This window comes from Apodemus sylvaticus, chromosome 3 (genome assembly GCF_947179515.1).
Source record: "Apodemus sylvaticus chromosome 3, mApoSyl1.1, whole genome shotgun sequence".
Lineage (NCBI taxonomy): Eukaryota > Metazoa > Chordata > Mammalia > Rodentia > Muridae > Apodemus > Apodemus sylvaticus.
This window is the reverse complement of record NC_067474.1, coordinates 14,279,158-14,305,136: the sequence shown is the minus strand read 5'-3', so window position 1 is coordinate 14,305,136 and position 25,979 is coordinate 14,279,158. Positions and strand designations below refer to the sequence as shown.

General features: G+C 40.5%; 1 protein-coding gene across 4 annotated transcripts in view; it reads left to right on the top strand.

Annotated features, from left to right (window-relative positions):
* The window catches only part of St18 (ST18 C2H2C-type zinc finger transcription factor), a 63,521-nt gene extending 38,238 nt beyond the window's left edge, over window positions 1-25,283 (top strand). For all 4 annotated transcript variants that reach the window (XM_052175990.1, XM_052175993.1, XM_052175991.1 and 1 more), the window contains 9 exons: window positions 6,072-6,134; window positions 6,800-6,868; window positions 8,673-8,735; window positions 8,843-8,923; window positions 10,119-10,340; window positions 13,516-13,604; window positions 19,799-19,902; window positions 21,716-21,859; window positions 25,143-25,283. In XM_052175990.1, coding sequence (XP_052031950.1) covers window positions 6,072-6,134; window positions 6,800-6,868; window positions 8,673-8,735; window positions 8,843-8,923; window positions 10,119-10,340; window positions 13,516-13,604; window positions 19,799-19,902; window positions 21,716-21,859; window positions 25,143-25,283 — 976 coding nt within the window. The remainder of the gene's footprint in view (window positions 1-6,071; window positions 6,135-6,799; window positions 6,869-8,672; window positions 8,736-8,842; window positions 8,924-10,118; window positions 10,341-13,515; window positions 13,605-19,798; window positions 19,903-21,715; window positions 21,860-25,142) is intronic.
* The last annotated feature ends 696 nt before the right edge of the window (window positions 25,284-25,979 follow it).

The following is a 25,979-nucleotide window of genomic DNA, read 5'->3' as shown; positions in this document are numbered from 1 at the left end:
GCAATCTCAACTCTTATTCTTTGAGCACATGAGAGGCACACAGTTCTCAGGGCCTTGCCATTGCTGTAACCTCTCCCCATGGTCTCTGAAAGGAGTCCAGACTTGTCTTAGTTAGGGTTTCTATCCCTGCACAAACATCATGACCAGGAAGCAAGTTGGGGAGGAAAGGGTTTATTCAGCTTACACTTCCACATTGCAGTTCATCACTAAAGGAAGTCAGGACTGGAACTCAAGCAGGTCAGGAAGCAGGAGCTGATGCAGAGGCCATGGAGAGATGTTTCTTACTGGCTTGCTTCCCCTGGCTTGCTCAGCCTGCTCTCTTATAGAACCCAAGAGCACCAGCCCAAAGGTGGAACCACCCACAAGGGGCTCTCCCCACTTGATCACTAATTGAGAAAATGTCCCACAGCTGGATCTCATGGAGGTACTTCCCCAACTGAAGCTCCTTTCTCTGTGATAACTCCAGCCTGTATCAAGTTGACACATAAAACTAGCCAGTACAATTGACCCCTTGTCAACTTGACACACAAACACATCACTATTAAGCCTCAACCCTTACTTTCTTATTCATCCCCAAGATCTAAATTACTTTAAAAGTCCCACAGTCTTTACATATTAAAAGTTCAATCACCTTAAAATGTCCAATATATTTAAAATTCAAAGACTTTTAAAAATTCAAAGTCTCTCAACTGTGGGCTCCACTAAAATACTTTCTTCCCTCAAGAGGGAAACATATCAGGGCACAGTCACAATCAAAAGCAAAACTCAAACTCCAATGGTTCAATGTCTGGGATCCAACTTACGATCTTCTGGGCTCCTCCAAGGGCTTGGGTCACTTCTCCAGCTCTGCCCTTTGTAGCACACGGCTTGTCTTCTAGGCTCCAGCTGCCTGTATTCCACTGCTGCTGCTGTTCTTGGTGGTCATCTCATGGCACTGGCATCTCCAAAACACTGCTGACTTCTACTGTAATTAGGCTTCACCAATAGCCTCTCATAGGCTCTCTTCATGGTGACAAGCCTCTGCTCCTATGCATGACCCCTTCAATTCCTGGGCCATCAATTGCAACTGAGGCTGCACCTTCACCAATGGCCTTCTGTGGCCTCTCACTGTGCCAAGAGCCTCAGCTGCTCTTCATGACCCCTTCATGCCTTCAAAACCAGTACCATCTGGGTGACTCTTACACAGTACCAAGTCCAGCCACAGCACAAAATACAACTGTGGCTATCTCTGGAACACACTCTCTGTGCTCTCAGAAAACACTTCCAAGAAGATTTCATCTCAGTGATGCTGGTCTCTTGTTAATCACCACTAATTTCTTAGCTCCAGCTAACCAACATCAATAGTCCCAGTAACACAAAGGTTTGCTTTAGTGGTTCTGGTATCTTGTTACTTACAGCTGATTCTTCAGCCCCAGCTAACCAAAACCACAGAATCATCACAATCAAAACATGGCCACTGTAAGAGTATTTAATCTTCCCTCTGAAATTTCACAAGCCAGGCCTCCATCTTCTGCACTGTTCGTAACATTGTCTTCCAAGCTCCTACAGAACTTTTCACAGCTTTTCTAGCTCAAAGTTCCAAAGTCCTTCCACAATCCTCCCTAAAACATGGTCAGGTTGTCACAGGAATACCCCACTCCTGGTACTAATTTATCTTAGTCAGGGTTTCTATTCCTGCACAAACATCATGACTAAGAAGCAGGTTGGGGAGGAAAGGGTTTATTGAGCTTACACTTCCACATTGCAGTTCATCACTAAAGGAAGTCAGGACTGGAACTCAAGCAGGTCAGGAAGCAGGAGCTGATGCAGAGGCCATGGAGGGATGTTTCTTACTGGCTTGCTTCCCCTGGCTTGCTCAGCCTGGTCTCTTATAGAACCCAAGAGCACCAGCCCAAAGGTGGAACCACCCACAAGGGGCCCTCACCACTTGATCACTAATTGAGAAAATGCCCCACAGCTGGATCTCATGGAGGCACTTCCACAACTGAAGCTCCTTTCTCTGTGATAACTCCAGCCTGTGTCAAGTTGACACACAAAACTAGCCAGTACATCCAGTTTGTGTCAAGTTGACACACAAAACCAGCCAATACTGTACTCTTGTCTCTTAGTCCTCCCCTCCATCATCACTTGCCAGAAAGGCCCTCTACCCACTGTGGCTTCTCACCCCAAGTGCTGGTTTCAGGAACTTTTCTTCACCAGTATGTACCAGTATCACCAACTTACCAGTGTATATAGTTGTTTCCTTTCTACTCTCTATTGCCTGCCCACCTCCCTGAGAATGAGGCCCAGCCAGCATGGATTCTTCTTTCATCATTTTGTGATCTACGTGGCCAAATAATTATTTCATAATATGTGCTGCATGCTTCTTAGATACTCAAGCTAGATGCACAATAGCCTTTGATACAGTGCATATTTGAAATGCTGGACAGTAGTAAGTATGGACCTTGTACAAAATAGATATTTGTAGATAATTGCTTGGAGAGGACCAGTTTGCAATCTGACATGCAATTAGCCTTTTTATTAATTTCTTTACTTTACATCTTTGCCTCCCCTCTTCCTAGTCTCACATTCCACCCCTTCTTCCATTCCCAACTCCTCTCTTCTTAGAGAAGGAAACCCTCCCCTCCTCAACCCTCCCTTACTCCCAGGTACCAACCTACCCTGGGCACATCAAGTCACATCAGGACTAAGCACATCTTCTTAGGCCAGAGAAGTTACCCTAGCTAGGGGAAAGGAATTCAAAGGCAGGCATCAGAGTTCAAGTCAGAAACAGCTCCAGCTCTAATTGTTAGGGAACCCACATGAAGACCAAGTTGCACATCTGCTACATATATAGAGGAGGCCTAGTACATGCATGATCTTTGAGCCCCCATGGGCCCAGGATAGTTGTAGGTCTTCTTGTGGTGTCCTTGACTCCTCTGGGTCCCTCAATCCTATCCCTGACTCTTCTACAAGACCCCCTGAGCTCTGCCTAATGTCTGACTGTGGGTGTCTACATTTGTCTCCATCAGCTAAAGGATGAAGCCTATCAGAAGACAGTAATTCTGGGTCCTGTCTGCAACCAGCTTTTAAAGAAGCTTACATAATGGCATTCTTTACAGACTCTGTAGTCAAGCATGAACAGTTAGTGTGAAGTTCAGGCTTCACCTGGATCTTACTGGTCTACACAACATGATGAAGGGTACCAGACACACCAGAACTCAAATTTCTCAGAGCATTTTCTTTCGAGGGGCACTTATGAGAGCCAAACACTCATTCCCACTGGATCTACCATTTGAGCTTCTGCATCAGCTTCTTATAACTTTTTTCCATGTGATTTTTTAAATGCATTCCAAAATGGCAAAATTCTATCTTTTCAAGGTGGGTTTTTAGAAATTGCTGAAATCATTACAAATTATGTGAGGTATGAATGATCATTGAGCATCCTGAGCCAGAAAAAAAAAGAGTGATAATGAACACCACTCATGAGTATGAAGATAAATATACAAAAGAAGGATCCCAAGACCCTGAACCGTGTTTTTGAATCTATTGTGAATTCTCTGGAAGTTAACAGACCTCCCAAGTCCCATGCTCAACATTTGTATGAATCTCAGATTTATATGTGTCTATGTTAGAGTGCTGATTTCTGTCCTAATTTCATTATTATCTCAATTTTTGTTTTTAAGAGATAATCATGCCATGATAGTTTACCCAAAACTGGTCAAAAGAAAAATTTAAACTTTGTCAACTCTCCTCTGCCTTAAATAGATTTGAGCATCAGTTACCAAGAGAATTAGCTAGTTTCCTGCCTGTAACTTTGTTATTTTTATCAGAAATCCCCCCAAAAATATATCGCCCAACTGCTATTATATAATATTACTTAATATTTTTCACTATAGATTTGAATTTATACCTGATATCAGAAGCCTAACAGGAACTTAATTAAGAACATCATTCTCCTGTTTGAAAGAATATTGCTACTAATTATTTATTTTTTTGGACTTTTTATACTACAAAGCTTTAATTTTTTATCTAATCAAATTTATATGTTTATACTATATTCATTGGTAATTTACAGGTAATTGATTTAAAATCAGTATAACTTATTTGCATCTTTTGGCAGCCTTAATGAGCAATTTGAACACCATTTGGGCATGCGAATTCCCAAGCACTTGACAGCCCTTCCCTTTCCAGTTAAACAATGTTCAGAGATTTTTTTTCTGTATTTAAAAGGTAAATGTTTATCCAAAAAGAAAGCTCAGACTAAATATAATCTCCATTACATTTTTTAATTTTTTGAAACATATATTTTTATCGTCTATACTTTCTGATATTCCATCCTGAATCAAGGACAGAATTCAACGGCTCCACTTTAGATCAGTCCCTGAAAACAAGCATCCCTCCGAGATCTCTATGCTCATACCTTCTTTACCTAAAACAACTGATAAATGGCTAAAGGGGACGCTACTTAGAGGAGGATAATATCGTAATGTTAATCCCCAAAGTTTCTTCAAAAAACCCTCATTCTGAATTAATATGCATGAAGAGAAAGGACTTGCTCTGGGCAGGATGTCAGTGAAAACCCAATTCCTAGATGATAGAGCCGCTTTTTCTCAGATCTTCAACATGACCACAGACAGCACGTCTGGCTGTAGTCCGTCTGTACATTTCAAAAGAGCAATGCCAACAGCTTCTAAAGAGTTAAGTGTTTGGAAAACCAGGGATTCTCTAATTGGAAAGGTTCCTCTTGAGGATAACAAACTTCTTGTGATAATTTTTAAAAATATAGAAGAAGCCTAAGAAATATGAAGAGACACAGATCACAGTAGGCCCCTCTGACAGATATCCTGGAATCTGTTTTCGGGCTAGCTGTAAATTAGGAGTTGCTGTGTTGTTACAGCTTTGAGTGAAACTGCTCAAGAGTTTTAGTAGCTAAATCTCTTGCCTATTTCTCTATCACCAGTAATTTTCCCATGTAAATAACAATTTACATTTCAGTCAAAGATTTTCTTCTTTGTGGTTTCTAAAATGTCAGAGTTACCAGGTAGTGTGAAGAGCCTATAGAAAGATTCCTTTCTATAACATCTTACAGCTGGGGCCAGGATTTTTGTTCTCTTATTTTTGGGGTTATAGAAACATAAATTTATCTTTTTGAGGAACAGAACAGCATTGAGTGCTGACTCAAAAACCATGATGACCGTGTCAGCGTCTCTTCCCACATTGTTGGAGATGAAATCTGGACAAACACTGAGAAGGAAAATTGAGCAAGTGGCTGGGCATGCTGCGCTTACTTTTTTCTCCCTGTAAATTCTCTTTAATCTCTAAATTCTTACAACTCTGTGGTATTTATGAAAACCCCATTTAAACCTTAAAAACACAGATAGTCAAGGGAAAAGATGAAGACAGACATATGCTCACACAAACCAAATCTGGGATGGTGTGCCTTTGTCAATTCTGGACAGAGCAGGCTCGAGAACAAGGAAAGTGACCAGAGATAAAGATGGGCAGTAAGCACATGGTCAGTCTTCTAGCAGCATGACAGCAGTGACATGAATGCAGCTGACAGCAGTGAGGAATGCATCTGCAGATGTGCTGGGAGATGTCCACAGCCCCATGTGCACCTGACAGCAGCGGTGCTCAGAAGGAGGGTCAGAATATAGGTGGGCCAGACACTTGGTCCCTGGGCTTGATCTGGTCGATGTGTTTAATATGCATCATTCAGTAAGAGTGAAATACACATTCTCCGTTCTTAGGGAATATTCACCAAACCGTGCTGTCCAGGCAGGCCTTGCATCACCCAGGAGCTTCTTGGTGGCCGTGGGTGTCTCTGCCCCTGCTTTTCCTGCTCACTGCATTTTAACAGCTTTGACCATGCTCCTCCTGCCTAACAGTGCAGTGTCCATTCCTGACATCGACCCCAGCATCCTATCCTATCCTCACCTCTCCTTAAACCTCTAAATTCTTCATGCTTTAGCGTCTGCGTTTCCTAAACAACATATTCTTGAAAGGAGAAAATGCTTTGTAATTTATCTGGAAGAAAATAATCTGTGAAATTCACTTGATATTTATGATGTGTTTTTCTGCTGCCACAGCTGCCCAACACCAGGATGTGATGGAAGTGGCCATGTCACAGGCAACTATGCATCTCACCGCAGGTACCAAATGCCCTTGTGTGTGTTCAGGGTTTCATCAGCTTAGTGTGTTGCATCTTGTTTATTCTAACAACCTCAAGATGCTCTCTAGATTAGGGAGTGATGAGTGAGGAGGTATTTTTATTTTTCAGAGATTTAGATATGGTACATGGAAATAATTCTTGTTCAAAAGAGTATTCTGGTCCTGGTTTCAGACCAACTCAGGCTACAGCCCACCTAGCATTAAACAAAGGAAGCACAGGAGCCTCTCACTGTGGAGGTGGCATTTGGTCCTGAGCAGTTAAGTACAGGTGTTGTGAGGCTGTGCAATGACAGGATCTCCCCGGTGCTTTCCTCATGGTAGCATCTCCTTTCCTGTGGACAGTGGCTGAAAGCTGATTCTTCACGGTGGCTGCAGCGGCAGTGAGGATGGCTGCCTGGCCACTGCTGATCACTGAGTTCTCATTAGATTAAAGCCCTTTGTTTGACAAATAGCAAAGCTGGTTTACAACAAACGATTGAAAGTGCCCTAAGACCATGTTCATTAATAGTAAAACCAGATTCAGTCCCAGTTAATTCTTTTCAATCCCTGGTCACCCATAACTTAATGTATATCACAAATGCAGGACACGCTTTGCATCAGATTTGTCCACATCAGTGCTGTACTTTTCTTCCTCTTTCCTCTGTAGTGTCTCTGGATGTCCTCTAGCAGACAAGACTCTGAAGTCCCTCATGGCTGCCAACTCTCAAGAGCTTAAGTAAGTACTGGGAGGCATGACCTCTGTGCCCCTCTTCACCCTGGTAGAGCCCTCAGTGTCCAGTGTCCATGTTGCCTTGTGAGAAGACTGAGGGGCTGAAGCTGAGCCCGTACATCTTGCCCAGCCTGACATTCTGGGGACTGCAAGAAAGGGAGTGGGCCTTATGTTCTATAGTGATGTGTAACAAATGGCATAAAAACACAATCTTTTTACTGATAATTTCAGAACTTATTTACTAAACCAGACTAATGAAGGTGTAGCAAAACATTCACCATCAGTTTTAAGGAATTATGAGAATTTAAAATCTCCCACCTGCCCTTGACTTTCGGTAACCATCATTCCGTCCCAGTTCTACATTGTTTACAAGGTCTCTACATATATGTTAATATCTAGTTACTGATTATTTTCCTGACATTTGATGTTTTATATAAATATATTTATAATAAATATGCAATAATTTCACATTATAGTACATCTTATAGGCTTAATGAAAAGGAACATAAAATTCTGATGTTTTTAATCCAAAAATAATGAGAATTTAGAAATAAGCATTTTTTTCATTTTTAAAAGTTAAAGTTCAATTTATTGTGTCAAGGTACAGTCTTGAATATTGATTGCCATTTTTATAGATTGAAATATAAAGATGTTTGGGGGCTGGTAATTAATGGATTGAAATGTAAGGTACAACATAATATCATCTTCAGCCTAAACTTTTTCATTGTCACATCTTAAAGCTATCACTTTACAGACTTTCTCTAAATTTCATGTTACAAAAAAGTCACAAAGATTCTGGAGGCATGTAGGTTGAGAAGGCCTGTTGCAATGTCAATAATTGTTTCATGCCACCACCTAACAAATAATTTATCTGTTTTATCCATTCAAGAAAAAAATCTTTCACTAATCTCTTATTTAGATACTCAAGAAAAAAATTCTAAAAAAAAAGTATTTCTTGACATAATAGAAAACATATAAACATATCTGTGCCATATATACGAAGATGTATGAGCTACAAAAGCGCTAAAAGAAAATACTAATAAAGAGCTTGAGAGATGGCTCAATGATTTAGAGTTTCTACTGCTCCTGCAGAGAAACAGGTTCAGTTCCTAGCACCCATGGGAGGCAGCTCATGACCACATGCAACTCCAGTTCCAATAGCCTTTCCTGACCTCTGTAACAGCACTGCTCAGACCCACACAAAGACAAATGTGTACATAATTAAAAAGTAACTTTAAAATTACTAGAAAAGAGTAAGAAACAAGCATGTCTAATGATAGATAATATATTTCTGTTTTATTGATTAAAGTTACAATGCCTGTCTCTCTGACTAACTGGATGTTTGCTAATTATTTTATCTGAAAAAAATGTACTACTAATCCCTACTTTGTGTCTCAGAAATGGCATGCCATGATATAAAAACATTTTACGAATATTCATTGAGATAGAATTTAAGAAAATCCATCTGCCATGGTAGCACATGCCTTTTTCCCAGAACTCGGAAAGCAGAGACAGGCAAATGTCTGTAACTACAAGGCCAGCTTGATTTATATACAGTTCCGGACTAGCCAGGGCTACAAAAGTGATACCTTGTCTCAAGAAATTATTGTATAATAAATAACGATATATTGTTCACCAGATGTCACACAGTGGTTTTATATGTTGAGTATTTGTTCTCCTCATGGGTCCTTAACTGAAAGCTAATTGCTTAAACCTAAAGCGTCCAGCTCATCCTCTAACGTACATGCGTCATGATGCCCATCTCTTCTATAACCAGGCATCCATCCCACTGTGTTCTTGTGTTTTCTAGGTGTCCAACCCCAGGTTGTGATGGTTCTGGTCATGTGACTGGAAACTATGCCTCCCACAGAAGGTAAGACTAACCCCATTTCTCAAATGGAAACTAATGTGTTGTCAATAATATCCAGTCATAATCTCATAATCACAGGGTCTTGTACCATTCTTGGTTATTCCTTTTAGCTTGTCTGGTTGTCCTCGTGCAAGGAAAGGGGGCATCAAAATGACCCCAACAAAGGACGAAAAAGAAGACTCTGAACTTAGGTAAGTACCACAAAGAACTGGAGTGAGCTGTATCTTGTTGTATAACTGGGAGGAGCCTTAGGATGTCACTGAGTACACATTGGATTCTGGAGGAGATAAATCATTGAGTCAGAATTTCTGGCTAAAGACTCAACCTTTCAGAAGTTCAATAATATTTTTACATTCATAACTGCATGTCTATACTTTTTTAACAATATAGAAGTGAGAGAAATTTATCCCTTGCTCATCTGATTTATCGGAAAGGAACATGTGGAAGTTGTTTTATTATGGTATTTCTCTTTATGTCTATATGTTTTTTGAGCTTTTTCTTTGTTTTGATTGTTTTTTTCCAATTCTAGTTTATTTTTATCAATTTTATTATTATTTTATGCCTGTTTGTATTTTAATGAGAGAGAGAGATAAGGAGTGTGAGTTTGTGTGATTAGGTTAGTCGGGAGGATCTGAGAGGACTTGGGAGAGGGGAAATGATAACCAATCAAAATATGTTGTATTTTAAGTCTATTTTCAGTTTTAAATAAAGAAAAGCAAAAGAGTGGGTAAGAGCTTGGCTACATCTCTTGATAACTGGGTGGCAAGCAAGCTAAGCTCTTACACAAATCTCATTTTTCCTGCCTGTAAAATGGAATACTATTCTCTACCCAAGAGTTTTCAGTAAACACTAAGCAGTGATGTGTGGAAATTTCTCAGCTTACAACCTGCCAGCTCTTACCAACACAAAGCTCTTTCACTACTTCTGGTCTGGCTTAGGGTTTCTGTTGCTACAATGATATACCAAGACCAAAAGCAAGTTAGGGAGAAAAAGGTTCATTGGACTTATTACAATGTCAGATCATGGTCAGTCATTGAAAAAAGTCAGGACAGGAACTCAAACAGGACAGGAACCTGGAGACAGGAGCTGATGCCATGGATGGGTGCGGTTGACTGGCTTGCTCTCTCTGGATTCTTATAGAATCCAGGACTCCCAGCCCGGGGTGGCCCTCCGACATGGGGCTGGGCCCTCCCACATCAATCACTAATTAAGAAAATGTTACACAGGCTTACATCCAGCCTTCTTAGGTGAGGTTCTCTCCTCTCTAATGACACTAACCTGTGTCAAGTTGACATAAAATTAGCCTTTGAAACACTCTGCTGTTGGTTGCTTCTGTATAGTTTGGAGCTGTTACTTCCTGATAATGGCTCTACTGTGTTTCTGTAGATGTCCTGTAATAGGGTGTGATGGCCAAGGTCACATATCAGGTAAATACACATCACACCGCACAGCTTCTGGCTGTCCTCTGGCTGCCAAAAGACAGAAGGAGAATCCCCTCAATGGGGCCCCTCTCTCCTGGAAACTGAACAAGCAAGAACTTCCCCACTGTCCTCTGCCAGGATGCAATGGTCTGGGGCATGTAAACAACGTTTTTGTCACCCACAGAAGGTAATGCTTGTTTTCTGTCCTGTTGTTGTGATAGTTTGTGAGTTACTTGGGACAAGGTCAAAACTTTCAACACATCATTATTTATAACACTTTAAATATATAACACCTAGTCTTGCTAAGTCTAATTTGACCAGTCTGAAGAAGGAAAACTGCATTTTCTCTGTTTCTGGAATTCACTGCACAGATTCCAAGCGCTTTAGAAATGCCATTTGTTTCTTACGCTCTAAAATATTGCTTACATTGCTATTTTTAAGTGGCTTGGTCTTTAATGCTTTGCTCCGGTTCCAAGTGATGCAATCCACTCTACTCGGTTAGGCAGTAGGGAGCTTTCACTTAGGTATTTCTGTCTTCCCACCTCTCTTCATCTACCCAGTTGCAGGCCAGTGTAGCAATGTTCTGCCTCTAGGAAGGTGGGATTCACGCACAGCAGCCTGGAGGCTAGCCGCAGGTGTAGACGCCGGTGTGGCACATGGTCCTGGAGCTTTACAGTGATGTCAGTCCCTCAGCACTGAACCCCTGCCTCTCTAGGGAGCCCTCCGTTGCACAAGGATGACCGTAGTCCAGCTCTGTGGCTCGTATTCCACCTACAGAAAGAAAAGCTAGAAAACTCTTCCTGTATTTCTGCAGTCCATGAGTGCCCGCCCCTCCAATCTTTGCACTGCTTCTTACAGTCCTAGGGAAGCTTTGGCTCCTTGTTCTCAGTAGACAAACTAAGCAAAGTTGGGACATTTAGAAACTTTTTCAGTTCTAAAAGGACAGAACAGTTTTACCAGAAAATAATCACTACAGGAATTGATCATTTTCAAGGTGCCAGTAAAACCAGCTTATGGAGAAATATGAATTTTCTGTGAGGTGGTCAGAGAAAACCTTTAACACTGGTACCAGAAAATTATCTTTCCAGGTGTTGCTTGATTTGAAATTGTCAGTGAAACTTGCTTAGACAATTCTTTTTCCAAGTAATGTGTTTTGATGGCTTTCAGAGCAAGGCCATGTCCACTGTAGCATCCCTGGTTTTAATGTTTGAATCATGATCTCCCATCTAGGAGCAGCAGTTACAAACCAAATGTGCCTAATTGAGTCACCGGCCATTTTGTTTTAAAAAGGCAAACAAATCTGTAGCCATACTATATATACATAATCTAAATATACATAATCTAGTATGAGAAAAAATGAAGACACAGTTCACCTCCGCTTTGATATGCCTTAACTGAATTGCTGATTCTATGGAAATGATATAAGGCTTATGTTTTAGGTTGGTTTTGAGTTGTTTGTCTGCAATGGAGTCCACACCCCATAGGCATGCTCTCAGGCCTGCCAAGCTTCACCTCCAGATTCATAAAGGACTTCTATTGTGGGAGATAGGGGTAGGGTGATACATGCATGTATGTGCATGTCTGAGAAGGCCTGAGAAAAGGTAGCTGAGAGTGACCTATGATCTACACACATGTAGAGACCAGAGGGCAACCTCAGTGTCTTTCCTCTGGACTGTCCATCTTTTGTTTTAGAAAGGATATTTCACTGGCCTGAAACTTCCACAAGTATTTTGAGCTAATGGGCTAGTGGGCTCCAAGGATCTACTCACCAGCCTCTACCTTCCACAGCCTCATTTTCATGTCAGCACATATTGTTTCTAAGCTGTGTGATGATAGTTAATGGTTCCTTAGCACTTTTATAACAGTGTCTGCTAGAAATGTACTGTAAGTTCCAAAACAGATGTTGGAAGGGAGAAGATGTGGAGTTTCAAATGAAATGATACTGTCCATTATGTTAAAAGTGGACACCTTTAACATTTCCCTTTACCAATTAAGTATTTATCCCCTTCACAACCATTTTCTAAGACCACAGCATGTGACAATAAAAGAACTGTACATTCACACTGTACAGAGAAGGAACTAGTATTCATGAATCGTATGTAAGCCATGAATGTCAGAACGAGGCTCCAAAGTAGTTTTGACCTCAAGTTGTTCCTCTCATTGTCTTTTCCTTCATAAATAATTTATCACTTATCCAAGATGACCAAACCATATAACATTTTATAATGTTACCTATTATATATGACCATTAAAGTTTTATATTAGTTTCTGAACTTTAAGAATAAGGTAGCTATTCAACATTAGCATTCTATAAAGCATGCAGTAGCTCACATTTAATAAGGACTTTACTCCAGAAAAACCTTTCTTCCACTTGGCATAGCATCTTGAACTTCAGGTTGAAATGATTGTTTTATAGACAAATTGAAGCCACATTTCTGTGGGGAAAAATACATTAAATGGTTGATTATTCTCATTTTTGTTTTAATCTAAAAGTGGTTTCTACAAAGATACAACAAAACCATAAAAGAATTAATGACTGCTTAGAAGAAGAAAATTATTTGTTAATAAACAATGGGAAGCATGTTTTTGTTCAGGGTTGTCATTATCACACTGGTGCTATTTAAATAGAGCAAGTGACATTAAAGAAAGGAAGCCTGCAGAAGAGAGCAGTGATTCAATGGGCAGGGTCATGTGCACAGATCAGATAATACATCTCCTTGTCCTGGCTGCGCCTGCCACAGCCGCCTCTATTCTCATCTCGGTGTAGAGATCTTTAAATGAAAAATAATATTTTAACAGTTGAAGAAAAAAATTAGAATCTTTCGACAAGTACACTGAATCTTCTATAGTGAGAGGGGGTTTGTTACTGACTATTATTAAAACTGAGTCACTCTATAAAGATCAGAATGTACTTTACATAAAAACAGGAAGAACTAGGCTCTGTCATGTTTTTCATGGACTTCGGCCAGGTGACAACAGTCCTTGTTCATGACCTTTGTGGGCAGTTTTGTATCTACAGAAAATAAAGTTTGTACCACTGACCACACATTCATGAGTATACAAGACCAGTGTTCTGCCAAGTGTATGAGAACAGTTGTGTCAGCAGTGACAACCTGTACTTTGATTTAAGAGGAAAATGCAAAATACTTTATATTATTTTAGGACCTTTAGATTTTATTTAATATATATACATATATATGTGTGTGTATACCATATATATATAGGTTCCTTTCTGTAAAGAGACAATGCGTTATGATACAATTAATAAGCAGGCAAAACCATCAAGAGTAAGTAGCAAAAAAAAAACATTTCATGAGAAAAAGCATCCATTTCACATATGGGTATAAATCCTCTTCTCACAGCTTATCCGGATGCCCTCTTAATGCACAAGCTATCAAAAAAGTCAAGGTCTCTGAGGAACTAATGACCATCAAGCTCAAAACAACTGGGGGTAAGTCACCATCTCAATCAAGGTCTAGCCATTAGATACTACTGGCCTCTTTAGATTAAAGTATTCGGTGTATTAAAGCGTATTTTTAGTGTGCAAAAAAAGGGGGGGGGAGTTCCTCAGCTTTAAGCCAAAACCGTAACCTATCTCAGAAACAATTTCTCCACATCTCTTCTACTATTTAATAAGGCTTTCCTGCATGAAATGGCACATGGATAAGTGGAGAGACACACTAATTGTGTTCTTCAGGGTTTCAATGACAGTTTTTCTCCCAGGGGATGTATACCTACATGTACATATGTGTGTATATGTGCACATATATGCGTAGGTTTATGTGCACACATGTGTACATGCATATGTGTTCCCAATGTATATTACCCATACATTTTCAATAAACACAATTTCTGGCCTCTGAATTTGAAACTTTAATTGTTTTCTTTTAAAAACAGATGCTTTGTGGTAACTCTGGGTACCATAGTATCTGTATCTATATCTCTGTTTCTCTACCTAGTCCTTCATGTCAGTTCCCTGCTCGTAATGGGATGTATTAATTCTGAGTCCTCTAGGAGGCTCCCATTGTTGGTTTTGGTCCTTGAGTAGTTTTCACATGTTTCTTTCAGCATTGTTTCAGATTCTCATTCCCTCAAAGATCTTCCTAAAGCATGAGATAAACCATGGCAAAGCAGTACTGTACTTCAGAATTATATCTGATGTCTTTGGTGCCTGATGAGAGCTGAACCAGAGGCATTTTCTTTTCATTTTTGCTGCAGGGGAGGGAAGCTCAGGCCTCTTGAATGTTACATGTGCTCCCTCATGCTGTGCTCAATCTGGGGACCTTTAATTGTTATCACATTTCTATCCTGAAAATCTTTTTGCGTATTTAATGGGAATATGGGCTTTTAAGTAGGAACGTGTGACGTCACGGAAAGAAGAGCTCTCTTGATCTGGCTCTCACATCCTACCTCGAAGACCTTCATCCGGATTACCTACAGCATCCTTTAGGTGCTTCTCCACTCCCAGGCCGCCCACTGCTAAGACCTTTAGAAAGTCAAAGCTTAAGCCCCTAGATGTTAGAGACCAACCAACTACCTCCACCATTTCTAGCTCCCAGATGCTTAGTAGCTAGCTTTGCCTAGAACTCTGGCTCTTTCTTAGAAGTATCTCACTCCTCCAGTACCTCTGCATCAGTGAAATTAGAACACTTTAATGTGTTTTTGCCTACATATTATGCATATATGTGTGTATGTATATGTATGTACTTACCATATATACATTTATATATATGGTAAAGTGTGCAAACTTCACTGAATAGACAAATAATAGGGTATTTATAAATTTTCATTGATTCATAGCAATATCTAGCTAGTCCAACATTCTGCCAACAATGAACTTAAAGGAGCACCATGGTGTGCATCTTATTATGCTTCCAAAACACATCAGACATCTGTGCATAGAAGTGACATTATAAAACCCCTACCAACTTCTAAGCCTTCAGTGGATTCTAAACCACGAATAGTATTAGCCCTATATGTACACACCTGTGCTGCAGTTTAATTTATAAGTTAAGCACAGTAAGAGATTAGCAACAAATAATTATAAAACAGAACAATTACAACAACTTACTATAAATCCGATTTTTAAGAACTTAGGAGCTATTTGTGGAATTCTCTTGAATATAGCCATCTCAGGTTGAGTGTGAGGAAGGCACATAACAGATGGCAGGCCCTAAGTAAGTCCCTGAGGCGTTGTTCTGGAGGCAGAGAACTCCCTGCTCTGATACTCAGTTTTCCATCTACAGAATGAGAGAGATTGTGTCGTGACACATGAATTATGGCTTGGTAGTTCAACGTGAAATTCAAGGTGTGAGTCCTCTTCTCAGCCCCACTCTGTGGGTATGAGATCCACTGGAGAAGAGAAGGTTCTTCTGTCTCTGTGGAGAGATTCAATGCCTATGTGGAAGTAGATAAGTAATGTACTTACTGAAAAAAAGTACAAAGATGTTGACCAAATTCAACACTGTTGTTAAAATACCCCCTAGATCTCAGAATTGATGATATAGTTTATTTATCATTTGTGTATGCATATACACATATGCCTCCCTTTACTTTCCTGCCCACTCTCTTTCTAATTTATGGACAGTTTCTGAGTCAGTTCCCCCCTCTTGTTAATGCTACTGTCCGGCATACTCCAAGACAGTAGCCTCAGCTTCTCAACCCCACCCCTCCCCATAGGAGTACTGGTGTTACTACTGAGTGCTTATGGCATCTTACACTTTATGTGCACTCTAGGAATCAAGCTCAGGTTGACTGGCTTGCTCAGCAAGCACTTAATACCTGCGGAGTCACGTTTCTCAATCTCAATAACCTTTTCTACTTTCCAATAAGCTCAAGAAACCATTTGTTAATTAGAATCTTCCAGATCACACACCATTGATTAAGTGGCTGTGTTCTTGTTAGTCAGCTTTCCAATGTGATTTTAAATGGTCAGAAATCTTGAAGTTAGAAGAACTGAGATTTGAGTGTACTCTCTTTAGAGGTCCCAGCCATGGCCACTGATGAGGCATATGATGGTAACAAAATGTGCTGGAGCCAAGCCACGTGCCTTGTAACCTTGAAGCCAGGAAAGAGATGGCTGGTGTTTCATAACCCCTTTAAGGGTATGTCCACTAAATACTAAAGCCCACCTACAGGGCCTAACCTCCTAACATCCATACAACCTACCCAGAGGAGTACCCTAAAGATTACACATTAACTCATGGGCCCTTGGACTTCAGACAAGAACCAAACTATAGCAGCCATCTTCATTAACAGTATCAGAGAAACATAATCTTAACTGAATCCCATTACCAATCTCTCACTTAAAAGTAATTCTCAAAAGTATTCCATAATATAGCCAAAATTGAACACTTAATCATCCTACTGCAAACTGGTGGCCCCTGTTCCTTCTCATTGTGAAGGCATCTCACTATAACGATACCACTTATTGCAGCAAAATATTCACCATAGATCTTCCTTCTCATGTCTCCTATCATAAGTCTAGCAAATTCTGCCTTCAAATTTTATTTTGAATCCATCTCTTTCCCTTACTTCTTGTCACATGATCATGGGTCAGGTACTGACACATAAGCAGGAATAATTGTTCTGCATCTTCTAGCTTCTGCATCTTGTACCTTCTGCATCTTGTACCTTCTGCATCTTGTACCTTCTGCATCTTGTACCTTCTGCATCTTACAGCTTCTGCTCTGTCTTACCTCTCTGTTCCTTCTCCACAAAAATCCAGATGTGTTTTGAAATCAGGCAAATTGTTGGAAATGCAGCTCACCAAAGTAACACTTGCATTGCGTTTACAGGGCCCTACATTTGATTTCCAGCACTTCGTGAGGAGTGGGAGAAGAGAGGGAGGAAGCAACGGAGGGAAGGGGAAGAAAGGGAGGGAGGGGGAAGAACGGACAGGCAGCAAAGAGGGAGGGAAGAAGAGAAGGAAGAAGGGAAGGAAGGAAGGAAGGAAGGAAGGAAGGAAGGAAGGAAGGAAGGAAGGAAGGAAGGAAGGAAGGAAGGAAGGAAGGTTGGTTGGTTGATAGAGAATACAGATAGAGGGGGAAGGAGGTCACAGCAGCTTTCTGCCTTAAAATCATTCCGTGGATCCTACTCCAGGTTCCATCAAGTCCCCACAACCCATTCTCCTCGTGTACCTTCTTACAGTGCTGGGAACTCCCACTTCTCTCCTACCTGCACCCATGTAATTTCTGTTCTTTCCCTGGGATGCTCAACTTGTCCATGTCAGCTAGCCATGTCTTAATTGCCTGCCTTCTTAGTTTTGAAGTCAGAGTGAGAATATTCTCCAGAGAGGGACCTAAAATACTCAGTGTGTACAAAACACTTCAAAACTCTTCATACTTCCTATGTGTCTCACCTCACCCATTATTTTAAAAAAAAATTACCTGAAGTAAGATTGTAGAAAGGCAGAAAGAAAAACACTATCAGAGAAGTGTAACAAGGGCACTTTTCAATTGCTCAGATCAGAAAACTGCCAGGTGCGGACAGTACTCAGTGCATGCCACTGAGAATCCCTTCATCCCTAGCTCCTGTGTGTTATCTCCCTGAAAGAAGATTCCTCGCCCTACAGATGCGTATGCATCAGCGTTCTCTAGGTATCATAGACCTCTCCCCATGGAAGCATCACAGTTACATTAATGTGGGCCTTTGTCCCTGTCCACTCTCTGATGTGGAACTATGTCAGACTGTTGCTTCCTATTCAGATTGATCTAGGAACATCTTGATTGTTGGGTTTTTTGTTTTGTTTGTTTTGTTTTGTTTTGTTTTGTTTTTTATTGAGTGTCAGAATCCAGTGTGAAATCAGTCTGTTGCATGTTTTTTTTTTCCTCCTTGGCATGTGCATGGCCCATTTTTAAAATGCATAAGTACCTACAAAATAGCCACCTGTTTTATGACATTGTGTGTAAAAGTTCAGGTCTTACAGTATTTTGCTTCATATTGTATTATTATAAATTATCCAAAAGCTGAACAGATTGCTCAGTGCTTTAAAATGTTTATTGATCACACATAGGAACTGACTTCAGTTCCTAGTACCACATTTAACAGCTCACATCCACCTATAACTCTAGCTCCAAGAGAAATCCAATACCCTTCTTTTGGACCCCACAGGCACCCATACACACATGTATGCATTTGTGTGTTTGCATGTGTGTACAAGCACACACCTGCACACGCACAATTAAAAATAAATATTTTACAAGGATCATCCACATCATGATTGGGAGTGGGGGAGGTATCTGGCTTGTTTCAGCATCAGGCTTTTGTGAAGTCCAGCTTTGAATATCTTCTGAGTGCATCCTGTGTGCACCTTCCTGTTTTGGACATGCCCTTGGGAATAACATTTCTGGGTCACAGAGAACATGAATGAACCTTTACCTTCAGTGGATAGCTTACTGCATCTTCAGTTGTTATAAAGAATGTTTGATATTGGTAATTTGTACAGAAGACTTAGGTTCCTGGTTTTAGAGGATGGGAAGACCAAGAACGTGTCACCAGCATCTGCTGGGTAACTGGTGAGGGAGAGCCTTCCTCTGATACCTGACTGCATAGTAGAGGGTATCATGTGGAACAAATGTGCTAGTTCCAGTCTCTCTTCATAAAAGTTACTGGTACCACTGCAGGGACCCTACTCACAACTCCAGATAATCCCAATCTCTTCCTTAAGGATCCTACTTCAAGCCATTAAATATGACACCAGAAGTTAAGTTTTGGTCACATGAACTTTTAGGGACATGCCTGAGCCATAACAACAGGCTATGGACTATCCACTCAGATAAACTACAGTATCTTAGTCCTGGTAAAATTACCAGAAGTACTCATTCCTCTCTGTTGTCTGTTGTCAGCACTAGTATAGACCCATTTCTCCAGACTGGTGAGACTGACTTCAGTCCAGGCTGTGGCACTCTTCTCTCTTTCCCAGACTTTCAAATGGGTAAAATGGATTCACACTCACTGTACAAAACAATGATGGAAAGTAACACCTGTTCACTGGACACTGTTCCACAGGCTACATTTGATTGCAGTTATACTATGCATATTTTTACAAAAATTAAAGCCTAAAGATTAGTCAGTGACCAAATATCAAGAGCAATAATCAAACAGTCTTCTTTCTCCTAAACTACATGTACTGTCTTGCCAGGTGCATGCAGAGAAATTATTTTGCATTCCTGGCCGCCACATCATCTGCCAGCTCTGCCCCTAGGCATGGCTCCTAAGGGTCACCTCAACCAAGCAGATATTTAATTGCTGGGCATCCTTTGTGACCTTACTGTCCTTGCGGCATCTATACAAGAGGCTGTGTAGATTTGAACACTGTTAGTTCATTTAATTTCTGCCAAGTTATTTTCATTTTGGAGGCATAGCAATTTCACATATGAAAAGAGTATAATGGGGCGGCTGGATGTCGGGGCTGCAGTCGGGGCTCGCGGGTCTTGTAGAGCGCAGTGGAGCCACCTGAAAACCAGTGATTTCCCACTCCACTTTCTTAGAAAGCATTAAATTCCAAAACTGTTTCCTTTTTTTCAGAATCGTAACATAGTTTGGATTTTAAAAAAATTAAACTAAGGTCTCATATTTAAGCATAAAATAACCTGTCACTGGCCTTGTCTTCTGTTTTCAATGTGAACTGTTAACTCTTCACAGGTATTGATGGTGAAGAAGAAATTAGGCATCTGGATGAAGAAATAAAGGAACTGAATGAATCTAACCTTAAAATTGAAGCAGATATGATGAAACTTCAGACCCAGGTTAAAAAATACTAATTAGTTATTTCTAAAAGTGGTTATGATCGCTAGGGGTACAACTGAATCTTGTATCTGAAACATTGCTAATACCATAGAGAAATGTGATTCTCGGCCAGGCACTTACTGTAAATCTTGAGTGAGCGGCTCCTACCTGAGGCTTTTGACTCAGCAGCAGTGACAAGAGTTGCTCCTCCTCCTTTATGTAGCTGGCATAGAATCCCCTTCATGGGCAAATAAAGCAGATGGCTATACAGACTCTGGTAGAGCATGTGGCAGTTTGTAGGGAACTGTGTCAAAAAGGTAGAGTCCTTAGTTGTATTTAAAATGCAAATATAAACATTAAACATAAATATACATAAACATTAAGATGCAAATATAACATTTATATGTAATTCTTCTAAAACAGTGATGATTTTGCTAAAAGCAGATCTTATACAATTATTTTATACAAAAATTCCAAGGAATGTTTAAAGCTAGACCACTGGAAAAAGAAAAGTCCACTCAGTCCAGGATTTTTAAGATGCTGCCACAAATTCTGTTATTGAGGAAGTAGCTTGGTGGAAGATTGTTTGCATATCCATTGCAAGACTCTGGGTTTGATCCTCAGCATCTCAAAAAGCAAAAATAATTGCACTGCAAGAAGTGAGAAGTGGACAAAGGAGGCCAAGCCGAGGGGAGAGGACCCTTCTGCTGCTGCTCCTGTTGCTCTCCTGCTCTCCCTGCTAGAGTATGGGCTGCTTCCCACTGCCCTCTGCAGTCCTCACCTGAGCAGGGCAGCGCCTTGGAATCAGTTTCTTCATCTAGTCTTCTGAATGCCACAGAAATCCACAGGAAGAGCTCGATGCTTCCATCTGGAAAGTATGAGGCTCCTCTTGAAACCATTAGTAAAGAACACATAGCCTCTTCTTCATGCATCTGGATCTCAGTGGGGAAGCCAAACAATAAGGAGTGTGTGTGTGTGTGTGTGTGTGTACGCGCGCGCGCGCATGCATGTGTGTTTCTGCTGCCATAGAAGGAAGGATTTAATATTAAACAGGATGATCAAGCTCCAAGAAAAAAGAAATGTGTCAGTGATTTAGACAGGAAGGAGCTAGCCAACTCTGATAGGGAAGATTGTTTTGAACAGACTAGGGCCCTAATCATGAGAATTGTAGAAATTTAAGCAATAGAGAAATATGTTTGTAGGTAATATATCTGGATGGGGCAAGTTACAGAAGGGTACCAGAGATGACATTACTTTGATGGAACTAGGAGCCTCTTAATGGTTTGGGCTTTAAGATAATTCAGTCATCCTTGGAGTACACTCTAACATGACTGGAAGACTAAATTTGCTAGTGAATCGATGAGGACCAAGGAGAGACTATGCAGAGCACAGGTCAGCTGTGAGAAGTGACAGTATTACACAAAATGGCTGAGTCCAGGTGGCTACAACATAGGTGGATAGTGGCCTCCTCCTGCATATTTTAAAAGAAGTTCTCAATGAACTTGAAGTAAGAGGACAGGAACCCTGAATCTGGACAACATTCAAGTTGTCATTCACTACAAAGAAGAGATGTGCTACTGAAGCAAGAATTGGGAAAATAGATTTACTCTGGCGCATATTGACTTTAAGATATCCGCGATATAGTCATGTACAGAAGCTAGACCTGCAATTCATGGAAAAGTCTGTGTTGAAAGTACAAATCTGAAGTTATGAATCCAGTGCCTAGAATGCAAGAGCAGGGCTGCAGTTGGGAACGGTGGCCTTCCTTGGCACTTACATCTAGCCTCGGGTTTCCCTCTAGCTCTGCTTCTCATGTCATTGCCTCTGTTCTAGATAACATCTATGGAGAGCAACTTGAAGACCATAGAGGAGGAGAATAAACTTATAGAGCAGAGCAACGAGAGTCTGCTGAAGGAGCTGGCCGGGCTCAGCCAGGCTCTCATCTCCAGTCTCGCTGACATCCAGCTTCCACAGATGGTAAGACCGAGAGCAAAGCTCTGCTGCCCCATCAGCTGCCTCCCTGCTACAGCTCCCTCCCTACTACAGCTACCTCCCTGCTACAGCTACGTCCCTACTACAGCTACCTCCCTGCTACAGCTACCTCCCTGCTACAGCTACCTCAGTGTCTTTGTTCCATTTCCCTGTGGCTGGACTGTCAACAGTCATCCACCCCTGATTCATTCTCATACTCAATGATTTCACCATCTGAGGACATGGTAGATACACATATTCAGATAATTTAAGGCCAGTAACATTCCAAAAGGCCAGGACTCTCTAAAGATGGAGGTTTGCTTGAAGCTATTTTATAAAGTTACATGAAAGCTGGATTCCAGAGCTCACTCACTGAACATACGTTTCCAAACAGATGATTCTAATACATCTCTCAGCATCATCTACTCAACTCATGAACTATAACACTCATAATAATCTCATGGTAATATTCAATTCCTTTTCATGGAACATAGAATGCATGATGTAACCAAAGAATCCTTATCTCTTATCCCTTATCCTTATCCCTTATCTCTTAGGCCTTATTAGTAAGTATACAGCTATTTAGAATTCACAAAAAGTTTATTCTACATTTTCACAAATATAAATCAGTCTTTGGAGATGGAGATTCATTGCTGCAGGCTATATTGATGATGCTGTTAATTTCCTCAAAGCCTATATTCTTATACCAAAATTGTTAATTAACATAAGAAATCCCATTTGTTAATTCTTATCTTAGAGCATAATCTATTGATGTTCCGTTCAGGAAATTTTCCCCTGTGCCCATGTGCTCAAGGCTCTTCCCCAGTTTCTTTTCTACTAGTTTCAGTGTGTCAGGTTTTATGTGGTGGTTCTTGATCCACTTGGACTTGAGCTTAGTACAAGGAAATAAGAATGGATCGATTTGCATTCTTCTACATGTTCCAGTTGAACCAGCACCATTTGTTGAAAAGGCTATCTTTTTTCCACTGGATGGTTGTAGCTCCTTTGTCAAAGATCAAGTGACCATAGGAGTGTGGGTTTGTTTCTGGGTCTTCAGTTTTAGTCCATTGATCCACTGGCCTGTCACTGTACCAATACCATGCAGTTTTTTAACCCTATTGCACTGTAGTACTGCTTGAAGTCGGGGATACTGATTTCCTGAGAAGTTCTTTTACTGTCGAGAATAGTTTTAGCTCTCCTGGGTTTTTTGTTATTCCAGATGAATTTGAGAATTGCTCTTTCTAACTCTATGAAGAATTGAGTGGGGATTTTGATGGGGATTGCATTGAATCTGTATATTACTTTTGGCAAGATGGCCATTTTTACTATATTAATCCTGCCAATCCAAGAGCATGGAAGATTTTTCGATCTTCTGAGGTCTTCTTTGATTTCTTTCTTCAAAGACTTAAAGTTCCTGTCACAGAGATCATTCTTAAAGCAACCTAAATGTAATTAAAATATAATTGAGTTACTCAAAATACCACAATTCTCAATTTAACCAACTTGCTAACACAAAGTCTTTATCTCACTCAATCCTAAATGTTTTAGACATGTCTGCCCTACCAAAAATATCAATAACTTAATTTTAGATAATGTCAAGGAGATTATTGGGTATTATCAACTTCCTTCTTCCTGTTTTTCTAGCTCATTCTTCAAATTCTTAGGATTTTCTTCTTTGTTAGTGCCACAGAAATGACTGACAACAAGATAATTGTACCTACCTACCATCCAAGGTGCTGTAGCAGCAATTGTAGGCCTAATCACATGAAAGCTCCCTAGTCCTGAACACTTGAGATCTCCCAACCACAGTGGAGAAAGTTACTGCTCAGCTTCTATCATTGGGTCAAGATCATAGCTGGAATCTATCAGGGGTTGTGGGACAATAAACTTCCTAAGGTGCTCTTTACCCACTCTGCTACCAGATCCTTTGCCCAAGTGCATGTTTCTATAAGAAACATATATACAACAGAGATAGAAACAAAAAGGGAAAAAAATCATGACTAGTTACTGGGCATATTCCAGATATGAACTATGCTGAGCACACAAACTCATCTGCAAATATAGAAAGCTTACCTTCTAAACATTAGTGATGATAGTTGTTTTCTGTACACCTTACCTATTTACTCATTTTCAAGTCTTTCCTTCTACATACCTTTTGGGGTGAAAAATCATTTACCATGGCTTTTCAAAAAGGTGGCACCATACATGGCAGGGGAATATTCCCTTTTGTCATACATTTCCTGCCTCCTGAGCATAGTTTACACTCTGCTAGTGTGTGCCCATTATAAAACATATCACAAGGCTGGAGAGATCGCTCAGCAATTAAGAGCCCTGGTTGTCCTTCCAGGGGACCCAAGTTCAATTTCCAACACTCACAAGGCAGTTCAGGGCCCAGTTCCAGATATCTGATACCTCTTCTAGCCTCCACAGGTACCAAATACATATTTAGTACACAGACATATATACAAAACATCATTATATATTGTGTCTGTCTACCTATCTGCCCATCTGTCCCAGCATCATAACACTCCCCTTTAATCCTAGCATTTGGGCGGCAGAGGTGAGTAGATCTCTAGGAGTTAAAGACCAGACTGGTCTACATAAAGAGTAGACCATAAATCAGGCAAGCCAAGATTACAAAGTAATACCATGTCTCAAAAAAGCAAAACAAATTAATTAACTAATTATTTAATTAAACCATTATATTAGGCAAAGAAGATGCCAAAATGCTCCCAAGGGTAAAGTTGGAAAAGTCTAGCCCTTCCTTCTAACACTGATACTCCATAAGGAAACAGAGAAGGCAAAATGAACAGAGTTGCCATAGTAGAAAAATCTCTATCACAACTATGAGTGAACAACTGGCTTAAATCTACAATTCCTGCCATTCCGACCTTGGACTGTTAAAGAACCACTTGGCCAAAGCCTCCTCCTCTGAGCATACTTTCCACAGACAGCTAGTTTTGTACTGAGCAAGTACAAATGGGAGAGGCCCAGACGCTTCCCATGACAAGACGTATAGTTTGGAGACCTCTAGCTCAGCATTCCTTATATGGCTCCTGATCCAGCTCCCCAATACTATCCAGTCATATTCCATTAATGACGTGAATTAAGATTGTACAGATAATCCCCTCACACACTCACATTTTCCTGTCTTATCCCAAACTGCCACAGTCCTATCAACCCTTTGCTTCCTGCTTATGTAAGTTGGCAACACTGCTCACCATCTCCTGATCTTCCCTGAGGCAGCTGAACCTCTGTGATTGGTTTCCATGTGATTTATCTCCATCAGGGGCCTATCAACGAGCAGAATTTTGAAGCATATGTAAATACCCTCACAGACATGTACAGCAATCTGGAACGGGACTATTCCCCAGAATGCAAAGCTCTACTGGAAAGCATCAAGCAGGCGGTGAAGGGCATCCATGTGTAGGACGACAGTCTGCGGGGAAGCAGGTCACTACAGCCATGGCCACCCGCAGAGCCACAGGGCCTGATCCCCGAGCCTGGGGGCTGGCCCTGTGTTTACAATTGCAACATTGCACTAATTTTCCCCCAGCTGACATAAAGAGGAAAGAAAACTATGATAAACTCTTCGGATTAAAAGCAATTCAGTCAATTATTAGATCTCATTTATTTTCATATCTTTTTCTTTTCTTTCTTTATTGCACTCTTTATTTTGTAAAGTATATGTAAAAATAAATGTGACATTTTATATTTTATTTATTACTAATCAAAGAGTTTTTTATCTTTTAACTGCATTTTGAAGTCTACCATATTTTTACAGGTGTGTTTATTAATTTATCTTCTAATAGGATTTAAATAGAAATGCTCTTCTCAAATCACATATCTTTCTGGGTTTAAATGAGAAAAACAAAACAAAAGAAATGTGTGAAGGAAATCCCGATGTCAGAACTACACTGTGGTCAAGCTTGGTCTCCTGTGTACTTCCATTTCCCCTTTACTGGTTTTGTTTTTATAAATTTGTTTTGGTAATGTGAGCTGTAAAGGATTATGAAGATAAATGGCGCCCACTAGTGGGAAATCCGCACTCACCAAGCACAGGATGTTAGCAAACAGCGCACTCAGAACTCGATAGCAATAATTAAATAAAAAAGTCAGCATAGTA